At 47.8% G+C, this 13,839-nt stretch overlaps 1 protein-coding gene across 4 annotated transcripts in view; it reads right to left on the bottom strand.

Moving 5' to 3' along the window:
- The window catches only part of WWC2 (WW and C2 domain containing 2), a 152,908-nt gene that overhangs the window by 6,753 nt on the left and 132,316 nt on the right, over nt 1-13,839 (bottom strand). For 2 of the 4 annotated variants that reach the window (XM_027530192.1, XM_027530190.1), the window contains 4 exons: nt 11,510-11,708; nt 9,850-10,014; nt 7,585-7,677; nt 720-962 (listed from right to left, as the gene is read on the bottom strand). In XM_027530192.1, the coding sequence (XP_027385993.1) occupies nt 720-962; nt 7,585-7,677; nt 9,850-10,014; nt 11,510-11,708 (700 nt within the window). The remainder of the gene's footprint in view (nt 1-719; nt 963-7,584; nt 7,678-9,849; nt 10,015-11,509; nt 11,709-13,839) is intronic. The other 2 variants (XM_027530191.1, XM_027530193.1) reach the window with 1 other exon arrangement.

Raw genomic sequence — 13,839 nt, 5'->3', positions numbered from 1 at the left:
TATGGTGCAAGAGGACACTGACTCTGATTCCCCTTTTATTCTGAGCTGCAAAACAGACTTCCCGCCATAAAGGAGGAAGGTAACACAGGCTCGGTGGCTCTCCGGACAAGGAAGGCTTTGTTGTGGCTTCTGTTCATGGCTTCCCCGGGAGCCGTATCTCTTATGACAACTGGCAGGCTCTTCTCTCACTGCTAGGCACTTTACAGCTACAGTGCCGAAAACCCCACAAATCCCCAACTGCAGGGGACAGGGGATGTCAAGGGCAGGGGTGTGTGTGCACGTCGGAGTGTGCACTGGGGTGTCCCCGTATGTGTAAGGAGTGGAGGTGGGGTTGCAGAGCAAGCAGGAGACAGGCCAGTGGTTCTCACCGACCTCCATGGCCAGAATGCAAGGCACACAGTGGACACAGTCTCTAGCCGGGGACAGCAAACTTCAGAGACAGGAAAGAAAAGCTCATGACTCAGGTGACCTGCCTGTACACAGAGCTGGTAAATGCAGAGATGAAAAAGCATCTGTATTCAGGGGAGTCAGACCCTTCTCCAAAGGGCAGAGATGCACGGTGCGCTGTGGCTCTTTCCTCTCTACGGTCTGATGCCACGGCTGCCACTGGGCAGGAGAAACACGATGGGAACGGACATGCTGGGTGTGAGGATCTGAGTGGGGTGTTGGGGGTGCAGGCTGGCACCTTCTGCTGGGAAGAGGCTTTGGGGTGCGTGTACCTGCTTCCCCGCCTGTCTCAGGAGCTTCTGGAAGCGCTCGTCGTCCAGCATGCCCGGCGGCAGGTCCGTCTCGCCCTGGGCCTTCAGGTCCTCGAGCTTCTGCCTCAGGCCCCTGAGGGCCTGCAGCTCATCGTTGAGGCGACTCTGCCGGGTCAAGGAGGCCTGCAGGTCCAACTCCAGGTCCAGGGAGGTCCGCACGGGGCACTCGGGCGCTGCCCTCCGGAGGACCGGCTGGCACACCGCCTGCGGGGTTAGAGCACGACAGGACAGCCCCGCTGCAGCGGCGGTCCCTGGATGGGAGGGCTCCGGGCTCCTGCGGGCAAGGGGTGGTGGCCCGGTCCCCAGGGAGACAGAAACCAGGCACCACCCACCCTGGAGCACGCGCGGCCAAGGCGAATGAGCCTGTACTGCCCTGAACAGCAGAGAGTCTCTGGAGTTGCAACCAGGGTGCAGCCTAGCTCAGCCTGACCAGCTGACTGCCCAGAGCTGCCCTCTGCAGACCGCAGACACATCGTGAGGAACTGACTCCGAGTCAGGCACGTACCTCTGTCCCCGCAGCGCACGCCTTTGTCCATCACTTCTGTATATGCGGCTCAGCGGAGCTAGGGTCTGGATGCCCTCCTCTAACCAACGTCCTTCGACTCTTCCTACCTTACTTCCCATCGTCTGACACCCACTCTCGCCCCTGAGTCACTGTGTTCCTTCTGGGGCCAAGCTTATCCGCTTATCAAGAAATAATCACTGACTGTGTATGAGTGAGACCCCTGCTGGGGGTCTGTAGGCAAAACAAACACTAGGAGGAGAAGACATGATTTCTGATCTTGAGGAATTGGTTTAGAGGATGATGCTGAGAGAGTCAATTCCTAGGCAGGTTGATAAGAAGTCCGGGTCCCGAGGAGGAGAAAAGGGTCTGGGGCTCTCAAAATGGAGATAGGGTCTGGAATTCTCAAGGAGGAGGAAAGGACAAACTTCTTTTTGTTTCCCCTACATTTCTTAGTCTTAGTCACATAAAGTTTTTTTTCTTTAAGCCCCCAACTGATGATTACACAACAAACAACTCAGTTTAAACTCTATACTAAGGATTATGTAACAACAATGTATCCTGCTTGAGGACAGTTTCTCCTTCCTGAAAACCTTCTGGCTAATCCTATTATCTTAAAATGTAAATTATGGGAGTGGGTCTAGTAAGATCTTTATTTATTTATTTTTTTTAAATTTTATTTTATTTTTAAACTTTACATAATTGTATTAGTTTTGCCAAATATCAAAATGAATCCGCCACAGCTAGTAAGATCTTTACAACCTTGAGACATTGTTTTGATTTATTGTAATAACTAATTTAAAAAGTACGTAACTCCCTTGCTAACACTAGCTAAGGGGCACTCTCGTCCCCCTTCTGATGTCTGTGTCAGAAGCTTTCTCTGTTGCTTTTTTTACTTTAATAAAACTCTGCTATACAAAAACTCTTGAGTGATCAAGCCTGGTCCCGGAGTTAAATCTTCTTCGGAGATCACGAATCCGACATTGTTTGGCTATCATCTTGGGGGCTCATCTGGGATCTTCAGGACAAGGGAAGAGCTCTCAGAGCTCTAGCCTCTGCTTTCTCAGTATGCACGTTTTCCACTTTACTAACTCTACGGCGTGCTTGTGTGAATGAATGACACGCCCTGCGCCAAGCAAGTGATGAGCCCTGCTCTGCGGTTTCGTGGTGCCTCGTAATGACTGAAGGCAGCCCCCAAAAGGGGAGTCTTGTCGGGGTTTATACCGATCTGCCAATGCCAAGAAACACCCAAGGTCCCTGTGAGGAGAGCGGCCAGAGATGGGCAAAGCGTGTGCACCGAACTTTCCTTCCTCGGTCACCTTTTCCTGGTCTCTTGGACCACTTTGTAATTGCGTGGGGAATCAGAACTACTAACATAATCTGCTGGATCACAGACTTTCAGTGGATTGTGATTCACGCCATTACTATGTACTTTTACTTAGACCCTAAGCTTGATAGTCACGGAAGCGCCAAGCCTTGCTAGGAGCCGAAAGTTACAGGAGCACATTTGGGAGAGGCGAACTCCAGCTCCAGGAACGTCTCTCAGGCTAGAGGTCACTCTCCTGGCTGCCGGCCTCAGGGGCCAGCGACCTGAAAGCGAGTCTTTGTCACGGCTGTGTTTCCTATCTATGTGGATAGAAGCACTGCTGGTCTTTGAGGACACAGAATGGGAATCGCAGGATCTGGTCAGATTGGAAGTGCAGTGGGCTTCTTCCTTTGGTAGCGCTAGCTCTTAGCAGACCAGAGGAGGTTCTCTGGTGGCTTTTGTCTCAACTCCCTAGATACTCCTTTTGTGGAATCTGTGGAAATGAACTGGAAGGATTGGCCCTAATAGCTCAAGGACAAAAATCACTTTTTCCTTGCTGGCCAGCCCTCCACCACCTCTTTTGCTATCACATATCCTGGCATGGAGACACTCAGAAGGGACATCCTGATTGTCGTTCATCCCTCTATGACTCTCTGCTTCTACTGCGGTCAGGACTGTACTCAGGAATGCGCAGAGGCACATAAAGACGGATGCTTCCCCTAGGAGTCCTAGCTTGGCAAACATTCTGGGAAAACTACTCTGCTCCACCCCGGGGGGCATCAGGGAAGAAGGCAAATCACACCGAGGTCTTGGTGGTGGGGAACTAAGTCAGTCTGGGATGCCATCAGGTCTACCCCTGGCGCATCTCCACCCCGCCTCGGTGGTAGAACCGGGAGGGAAGAGTAAGATGCCTGCGTTGGTAACGGACAGACTATGTCCGACCAGAGAAGGAAAGCTTCGGTGGAGAGTCTGTCTACACCCCCATCTAGAGCAGGGAAGGACGCTTCTGGTTGAAAAAAGCCATGGCTGTGGATGCTGCTTTTTTCTCTCTTACAGATGGGAGCTAGCAGTTCCAGAACCACTCCTTTACAATGTATTTTTTTTTTTAAAAAAGAGCCGGGACAAGTTTGATCCCCAGAGTTTAAAAAGACATGCCTGATCTTCTGTGATACTGAATGGCCGGGTATCCTTTGAAAGATGGGGAACACTGGCCAGTTGAACGGTTTCTTAACGACACTGTTTCACAACTAGACCAGTTCCATAGAAAACAAGAAATGGGTAGAAGTGCCATATAGGTTGCTCTTTATCTTTCTGCGAGACGTGCCAGACTTGTGTCCTAAGGGTGCAGATTTGGGTGGAAACCGTCAGCTCCCTCCTGTCCTCTTACTTTGCCCCTGTATCTGGGGCTCCCAACTGAACAGGCTGAGTCAGGGCACCCTTCCAGGAGGGCTTGCCTCAGTCTTGGTAGAAATTCAAACAGTACCAATTGTGGTCGAGACTATCGGGAAGATCCAAAAAGTACACAGAAGCCTTTACGGGACTAACTTTATGAGCTTACTTGAAGAGATCCAATGTATGTCTTGGGACAGACACTGACTCCAGACTCGAGAGCTTGAGTTTCGCGGAAGCTTTTGGAGACCCCTGGCCTTCCTGCCTGTTACCCTCTCAATATGAGACAGTAAACAATAGAAAACCATAGATACAGGGCTTCCCTGATAGCTCAGTTGGTAAAGAAACTGCCTGCAATTCAGGAGAGCCTGGTTTGATTCCTGGGTTGGGAAGATCCTCTGGAGAAGGGTTAGGCTACCCACTCCAGTATTCTGGCCTAGAGAATTCCATAGACTGTATAGTCCATGGGGGTTGCAAAAAGTTGAACTCGACTGAGCAACTTTCACGAGATAGTAAACAATAGATAACCGTGAGACAGTGTCACAGGAAGGATGGCAGGGAGGGATGCTCGGGGCTGGGTCACACCCGCGTGAGGAAAGGTGTTCAGACAGGGTGGGCGGGACTGCTGGGGCGGAGGGAGATGAGATGGGTGTTTTCTGCCTAGACTGTTGGCAGTGGGGATGGAAAAAAGGGATTACTACTCATGAAAACGGGTACCGCCTGATACAAGAGAGAAGGACTCAGGTTTGACAGGTATCCCAGCTGGGAGGGTTGGCATGACGACAGTGCTCATGACAGACAGGAGGGAGAGGTCCATCTGTCCCTCTTCTTGTTTCAGAGCTGTCGCCCAGACATGAATAGTGCTCATTGTCTCCTCTGATTCCCCTTCTCCGCCCAATGTATCCTGCTGGAACGTTCTCTGCTGTTCTTACTACTGTTGCTGTTCAGCTGCTCAGTCGTGTCTCTGTGACCCCATGGACTGCAGCACGCCAGGCTTCCCTGTCCTTCACTATCTCTCAGAGTTTGCTCAGATTCATGTCCATTGATTTGGTGATGTTATCCAATGATCTCATCCTCTGTCACCCCCTTCTCCTCCTGCCCTCAATCTTTCCCAGCATCAGGGTCATTTCTAATGAGCCCGGTCTTCGCATCAGATGGCTAGAGTACTGAAGCTTCGGCATCGTATTAGCTTTCCCTTTATTCAACCTCTACTCTAACAAACAGCAGAATCATCTGGACACACACCCTCTTTGACTGCATTACTCACTGTTTCAGACCAGAAACCCTTCCTAGCTGTCAGGCATGTGGGGGCTTTGTAAAGAATCCCATGTGCACAGCCTGCTGGTGAGTGTGTAACCGAGGGCGTGCTTGTGTGTAAGCTCTGCCCATCTCCCTGGTGTCCATGACCCCACCACGACTGCTCTCAGGCTGTCAGAGTGGTGTCGCTGAGCTGGGAAGGGGTGTGCGGACGGGCCCCCCAACCCTGTGTCTCACGTGGGGTCCCCGCCTTCCCAGCCAGGACGCCCGCCCCGCTCCCTTCAGCTCCCTTCACGTCTCGGGCTGTAACTCCTACATCAGAACTCTTCCTTATTCGCATCTACTAGACTCCACCTGCTCACTTTAAAAGCTATCAACAATGATCTCCTAAATGACGTTTCAGGATTAACCTTTATCTGGTTCAAGAAGTTCTAGGAACTAAGGTTTATCAGTAACCCCACTGTTTTTGAGCTTCACTCAATTCATAAAACACTTCTGGTTAAAAGTTCTCTGAAGAGTGTTATCGTTCTCTGAAAGTATGTTTTTAAAAGTGCAGAGGCCTTGCAATCCCACTCCTGGGCATATATCTGGAGAAAAACATGATCTGAAAGGATATACGCACCCTAATGTTCACTGCAGTGCTGTTTACAGTAGACAAGACGTGGGAGCAACCTAAATGTCCATCGACAGAGGAATGGCTACAGAAGACGTGGTACATTTATTACCGTGGAATAGTACTCAGCCATTAAAAAGAATGAAACAATGCCATCTGAAGCGACATGGATGGACATAGAGGTTGTCATACTGAGTGACGTAAGTCAGACAGGGAAGAAGACATATCGTATGACATCCCTTATATGTGGATTCTAAAAAAAATGATACAAATGAACTTACAAAACAGAAAGAGGCTCACAGACTTAGAGAATGAATTTATGGTTGCCTGTTATATTTAAAATGGAAAACCAACAAGGACCTACCGTTTAGCAAAAGGGACTCTGCTCAGTGTTATGTGGCAGCCTGGACAGGAGGGGAGTTTGGGGGAGAATGGATACATGAATATGTACGACTGAGTCCCTTCACAGTTCACCTGAAACTACCACAACATTGTTAATTGGCTATGCCCCATCCAAAATAAAAAAGTGTTTTTAAAAAAGTGCAGGAGACTTAGGAAGGAGTGGAAAATAATTTTCATTCTAGTTGAAACTAGAGGTGCTTTTAAAGCATTAAGTTTGGTAACCTGAAACAGCTATACTTTAAAATGTCCTGAAAATGCTGAGGTTAAATCAATGCTTGCATATTTACCTTTGGAAAAAAGAAATGTGCTTATGACCATCAAGTAACTAGGAAGCTAAACCAGGAAGCTCAGTGTTAACCAGTCACTGCACTTTGCCCAGAGGCATTAAACCGGGGTCGCTGGTGAAGGCAAATGATTCACCATGCCCTCCAGTCTTCACTCCGGTCCACCGGGCCCAAGCTCTGGCTGAGCAGGGTCACTCCTTCTCAGAATGTGTTTCCGGGCCCTGTGCCATGTCAGGCTACCTACCGACAGCACCCAGCATCCTGCCCCATTACCCCAACAAAGCTACCACCTTCTTTTGAGATTGTTGTCCGAAGGCCAGAGACCTTTCCCATGAAGGCTTTCTGATTCTCCCGACAAGGTGAGCTCACTGCATGGCTTAGCTCACACAGAGCTGCATTCCCACTGAGCAAGACACTCTAAGCCGATACAAAGCAGCTTCAGAAATCAGCACAAAACAAAAGATTAGCAAACGAAAACTTTCCATTAGCATTTCAGCTGCTGGTAAGTGAACAGGAATATTCTGAACCCTCCAACCATATTATTTAAATACTCGCCCAGAGTTGCCATTGCGCTCTTATCCAGAGATCTCTGGCTTCCAGGAAAACCTGACTTGAGCTTTTCCATCTACATTGATCTTAGCCTTCTGAAAAGATCTGTCTTCTAAGCAAGCTGCTGAAACCAGGACGACTCCTTTACGTGCCCCTTTACCAGGAAGTCTGCCCTTCACACAAGGTACCAGGTGTTATACTCTCCCCACAGCTGCTCCAAAGCAAGCCGCCCCCAACCCCCAGTGGCCAAGACGCCCCCAGTTCCCAGCAGCCTTTTCTCCGTCCATGCTTCATACCGAATCTGTCCTTTGCTATCACAGGTTCTACCCCAGCGATGAATGAGCGGTCTCTAACTCATCCTTCTCTGGAACAGACACTGCGTTTGTGTCTCCACGATTACAGTGGCTTCAACCCACAGCCCAGGAGCACGGAGCAAGGATGCCCCGAGGCCCTGGGGTTCTGAGTCTGACACGCTCGACTCAGGGTGGTCTGCGACCTCGGGATGCCAACGATGGACTACATACCCTCTTGACTCTCAAACTTCGCCGTTCGGTGGAGTTCCTCACAAACAGTGATTTTTTAGCCAGTGTTGAACTGTCGCTGTCACTTCGATTTAACTGGCAACAAAGGATTTAAAAAAAAATAAAAAATAAAAAAAATAAAAAATAAAAAAATAAAAAATAAAAAAATAAAAAATAAAAAATAAATAAATAAAAAAAAAAAAAAAAGAAAGAAAGAAATCAGTGCATCACCCTGTGTTAGAGGAAGTCTGGAACTGAGAACTTGATCATAGAGAGAACATAGTTACTAGTTTGTCTTTTTTTTCTCTTTTAACACAGGGTTATGACCTTGCAACTCAAAAGTGTGTTCTGAGGATCAGTGACATCACCCATGTGTGTGTGCTAAGTCGCTTCAGTCGTGTCCGACTCTTTGCGACCCCATGGACTGTAGCCCCCCAGGCTCCTCTGTCCATGGGATTCTCCAGGCAAGAATACTGGAGTGGGTTGCTATTTCCTTCTCCACAGTTTATTTCTTTAAGAAAATCCTCCTCAAACAAGTTTTTCCCCATTTGATGCTTTTCTAATTTTCTTAAATAATTACCTTTTGATTTTAGTTATAAGAAGTTATGTGTTAAGATAATTACATACATTTTGAAATGAAATTATCCTTTGAATTGTTAGCTAATATGCATCATCCATTCTTTAGAAGAAAAGTTTGTGTGAAGCACAGAGCTCAAGATCAGAGTGAAGTCACGGCATCAAGGACACCCTCACCCAGGGGGGCCATCTCCACTGCCTCACCTGCTTCAGGTCTTTGCTGAAATGTCACCTTTCAGGGATGTCTGTTCTCAACCCTGCTTCAATTTGCAACCTTCATCCTCAACATCCTAACCCTTCTTACCTTGCTCTACAGTTTTCCATAGCACTGGGCCTCACCCAGAGACGTCAGAGGTTATTCATCATGTTTACTGTTTGGCTCAACTCATAAGAACGAAAGCCTTGCAAGGGCAGAGCTCTGGGTCTTTGGTTCATGGATGAGTCCCAAGTATCTGAAGTTATGCTTAATAAATAGCAGGTGCTTAATAAAAATGTTTGTTGAACTGAATGGATAAATTTAGAATTTTCTAAGTATTTTCTAACCCAGTTTGTAATGTCAAAACTAAATTACTATAAATTACAAATACTTATGGAACTAGAATGTGATAAACTGATAGATATCACACAATTCTCTCCACAGAACTATGAATCTGTTTGGAGGCATCAATGAAGGCGATTTTTGTTCTGAAACGCAATTCACTATTTTTAATTTGGCAGGACCAACGTGGTTTGAAGCAGGCATGATACACTGCCGAAATACACCAGCCACCGTAACTCTCGCGTCACTGAAGGTTTTGAATACACACTGGGGTCCAGACAGACTGAGCAGCCAGGCCCTTAAGGTCAGTTATTTGCTAGATCAAAGGCAGTAGAAACGAAGAGATGGTAAATGTGGGAAAAGAAAGGAAAGGAAAAAATTCCACAACCCACACTAAAAAGAATGATTGGGAGTGTGATATTTCATGTATATTTTCTGGCATTTCTAGTCATTGCTGCTGCTGCTGCTGCTAAGTCGCTTCAGTCATGTCCGACTCTGTGCGACCCCACAGACGGCAGCCCACCAGGCTCCCCCTAATTCGAATTTGAAGACGCCCGTGGCCCAGTCTATTGTCACTGCTGGGCCACCCCAGGGGCAGGGGGTGGATGTGGCAGCTCCCGAGAAACGACCTGCCCTGCGGACCCTTGATCCCGCGGACCCCTGACCCTGTGGACCCCTGACACCACAGACCCCTGACCCCACGGACCCTGACCCCGCAGACCCCTGAGCCTGCAGAGCCTCACCCCACAGACCCCTGACCCCATGGACTCCTGACCCCACAGATCCCTGACCCTACAGAGCCTTACCCTGCAGACCCCTGACCCCATAGGCCCCTGACCCCACAGATTCCTGACCCCGCAGAGCCGTCACCCCGCAGACCCCTGACCCCGCAGAGCCTTACCCCCAGGCCCCTGACCTCGTAGGCCCCTGACCTCAAAGATCCCTGATCCTGCAGACCCCTGACCTCGAAGACCCCTGACCCCACAGACTCCTGACCCCTCAGACCAATGACTCCTTAGGCCCCTGACCCCCTAGGCCCCTGACCTCAAAGATCCCTGATCCTGCAGACCCCTGACCTCGAAGACCCCTGACCCCACAGACTCCTGACCCCACAGACTCCTGACCCCTAGGCCTCTGACCCCGCAGAGCCTTACCCTGCACACGTACTGGCTGCGCTCCCCGGGGGAGAAGGTCTGCGAGCGCACGATCACGCTGCTCCTCATGAAGGGGCGCTGGCGCGCGCTCAGGCTGCTGTGGTCTTTGGGGCGTACAACCATGCTGGCACCGCCGGCCTCGTCGGTGTTTGTCTCTTTATCAACCTGGAAGAGAGGTCGGCGATCTGTCAGGGGTGATGAGAGGGGAGCATGGGGTGCTCCTCTCCTGAGTGTGGAAGGAACAGCTTACAAGAGACCCAGGGAGCACCAGGGCCTTTCTCCAGATGTGAAGGCGGTTTTCTATTAGTTTCTGGGAAGTCACCCTCAGTGGGTAGGATCGTATTTGTCCAACAAGGTCACCCATAAATGGAATGGCGGGGCCCCCTCTAATAGTTCAGGCCCAAAATAATGAAGCCTTGGTTTACAGAGGGGTAATGTGCTTCTACAAAGAGTCTGATTTGAGAATGCTTCATCATTAAACAGTACTCAACCTCATGGTTAGTTTTTTTTGCTGAATAAATGATAAAAGTAGTTAAACATAGGAAGATGGAAATACACTAGTTAAACCTCTGGTTTGCACAGAATACAAATTTATATATACAGCCATCATGGGTCTCCGTGGCGGTGGGGTTCCAGCACACTGAGCTCCGTGGATGCTCAGGTCCCACGGCTGGCCTCCCCATCTGGGGTTCCCCATCATCGCGGTCAGCTACTCATGGACCACGGTTACTATCTGCAGGTTGCTGAGTCAGATCCATGGTTGGTTGAATCCACGGATGCAGAGACCATGGACACTGAGGGCCGAATGTACTCACACACATGAAGTGTTCAGTCAGGGTTAGTACTGTTTTTAATCAGAAATAAATTGGAATTTTTAAAACTCTCACAGTGGTTGGCACCCTCAAACCTTGAAAATGGCTTCCCCCCTTTGGAGATGGCAGTCTGGCAGTCTCAACATGTCTCTTTGTTCAGTCACTAAGTTGGGTTTGACTCCTGGTGCCCCATTGGCTGTAGTCCGCCAGGCTCCTCTGTCCATGGGACGACCCAGGCAAGAATCCTGGAGTGGGTTGCCATTTCCTTCTCCTGGGGCTCTCCCTGACCCAGGATCGAACCCTCGTCTCCTGCGTTGCAGGAAGATTCTTTACCACTGCACCACCAGGCAAGCCCCCGCATCCCTCACTAACCAGCAAAACCACCTGGTTAACGGGCCTGGCAACCGCACACAATCAGGTCACCTGCCCCTTCCGGGACTGGTTTCAGTGAGAACCCCATCTAACCAAAACGGGCTTCACACGCTCACTTCATGTTTGAGACTGAAACAGACTCATAACATTTATGAAACGTAAAACAATTAAGCAGGCATCCTGGAGTTTTCCAGGAAATCCTGAAAACACTTTCAGTAAATATTCACAGAACACTCACAGAGAGCTAAACAGCACTGTTTATCTTCTTTTATGAAATTTAAGCAGAGAATGAATATTTGGGGCCCACTTGAAAATGTTGAGGCATTTATAATGCTTCTTGTGGTCTGTTCCCGCAAACACTCATCTTGATCAGCTTTGGCACAAAAATCCTAACATGAATTATGCACAGAGACAAGCCTGGACTCCGTGGTGCCTCTAGGAGCCTGCTTTAGGAGGGAGCGGTCGGCAACGCTCACCAGGGCCAGTGTTCCTGCGGGGGGCTGCGTCCCAAGGTCACTGGTACAGCTGCTGTCTTTCCTACTTGTGTCCTCACTCATCTTGGGCACACTTGGGCAGGAGCTTGCGTCTTCCACACAGCGACTGCCCTCCGCCAATTTCACTTCAGCCCCTTCCTTGGCCACAATTTCATCTGAGGCCTCTCTCAGCATGGCCAACCTATGGGTGAAACAGAACACGACCCCGTTTAGGGTCAACCAGATGCGCTATGTGATCAGTGGTACCTGGGCACGTTAACCCTTCCTCTGGGTCACGAACAGACTCACGCATCACGATGCAAGCCAGTTCTCTGGCTGGAAACTTTTACTAAAATGCTCATGAAAAATAAAGTCAACACCTTACTCTCCAGCAATCTGCAGTAAAATCACCATTAAAAAAAAAACCAAAAAGTGAAATTCATGAAACTTGATATAATTTCTGCTGCTGCTGCTGCTAAGTCACTTCAGTCCTAAATTATGCTAAATATGCTAAAAGATCACATACAAAGTTTAACCCACCATTTAAAAATATTGACACTCGCTCTACTATAACTTGGTGTCAGTTGTTCATTTATTATACAATTAATCAAACCACAGACTAGAGCAACTCTGCTAAGAGTGAATAAAAATATCCACTATCAACCATGCTTGTGATGTGATGTGAAGTCGCTCAGTCGTGTCCGACTCTTTGCGACCCGGTGGACTGTAGCCCGCCAGGCTCCTCTGTCCATGGGATTCTCCAGGCAAGAATACTGGAGTGGGTTGCCATTTCCTTCTCCAATCAACCATGCTTACAGTGTAGCAAAGGTGGAACCCTGGATAGAAGAGTCTTAACCACTCGGATAACAGAAGACTCTGAATGGTCTGTGATCTTGTCTTTAACAAAAGCCACTACCTGGGCTTGGGTGGCACTAAAAGTTAGGCTCCGGAAAACAAATAGGGTTCATATTCTGTATAAACTGATCTGACAGGAAAGCAAAGAGTCTCCGGATGGGGAAGAATATCTCATTCTTTGTGGAGTTTCATGTTCTTGGTATGGGAACACTGTTTCCACTGATAACTAAAGGTCAAGCTTTAACTGTGATCAGTGATATGTCGACAAATTGGAACAGACTAGTTGTTAAACAGTTGGTCATGAAATGAATGTGGGGGAGCTAGCAATGAGGACTATAAGTCATCAGTTCCCTGAGGTTGCAGTTTCAGTGTATTTTAAAAAATATTTACTTTTCTGGCTGCGCCGGGTTCCAGCTGCAGCACGTGGGGTTTTCAGTCTTTGTCGCGGCATGCACGACCTTCAGCGGCAGCCTGTGGGACCTAGCTCTCTGACCAGGGGTCGAACCTAAGCTCCCTGCATTGGGAGCATGGAGTCTCAGCCACTGGACCGCCAGGGAAGACTCTCTAAGTGTATTTTGTTGAAATATGTGTGAAACAAGTTGTACTTTATGTATGCAAGGTATTTAAAGATACGATGAACCTCATAATCACTCTCGTACTTACTTTTTTTTGCCGTGCTCTGATTTTTATTCACTATAAAGGACTTTTGATAAGAACAAGGTATCTCTGTACCTTTTTATGTTGCTGTAGTAAGCTTCTGCTTCCAAATATCCACAATTTTGTTATTTACATCTTGTTACTCCAAGTTTGTAGAAACTCTTGTATACACACACACACACACAAATGCTGCTGTATATGTATGTATATGCAAATATATGTTGACAGTAGTTCAAACATAACAGTGTAACAATACACACAAAATGAGTTCAAATGATTTTACATATGTACTAAAAAAAACTGACACTTTCACTAAAATATGTTTTTTAGAGAAAACAGTGCAAACTTGGAAATACAGTTCTTTATACGTATATGTATCTAGATAAATGCTGTAATAACCTTTTTTTCTTTAAAAAAATAAAAAAATCGAGGTATGAAAAGTGAGAAGGGAACAGTAAAAGAAGGTGAATAGTGACACAAACAGAAAAGTAACCACTCAGAAGCTGTTTTCTAAAAATCTGTCTTGAACTACCAGCACCTAAATGGTGCCTCCAGTAGTTTACAGAAAAAGAGTCTGCGTTTAAATTTATCTATGACTCTGTAATAAACTACCATGTTTTTCAAAATAGTTTAGACTTTAAACAAATGAACAAGAAAAGTTCAGAAAGTAGTGTCAAAATACTGAGGTAAGAATCTTGCTCACACGTTAGTAACTTTGTCCACGGTCTCATCATTACTTTTTCAACTCTCTAACACCAAGGAGCGGCTTTTATGGGGCCACTCCTTGAAGCTGCGTTACTTTCTATTAATTCCAGAACAAG

Source organism: Bos indicus x Bos taurus, chromosome 27 (assembly GCF_003369695.1).
Source record: "Bos indicus x Bos taurus breed Angus x Brahman F1 hybrid chromosome 27, Bos_hybrid_MaternalHap_v2.0, whole genome shotgun sequence".
In the NCBI taxonomy this organism is placed as follows: Eukaryota; Metazoa; Chordata; class Mammalia; order Artiodactyla; family Bovidae; genus Bos; species Bos indicus x Bos taurus.
Note: the sequence above shows the minus strand (reverse complement) of the source record. Positions and strands in the feature narration are given on the sequence as shown.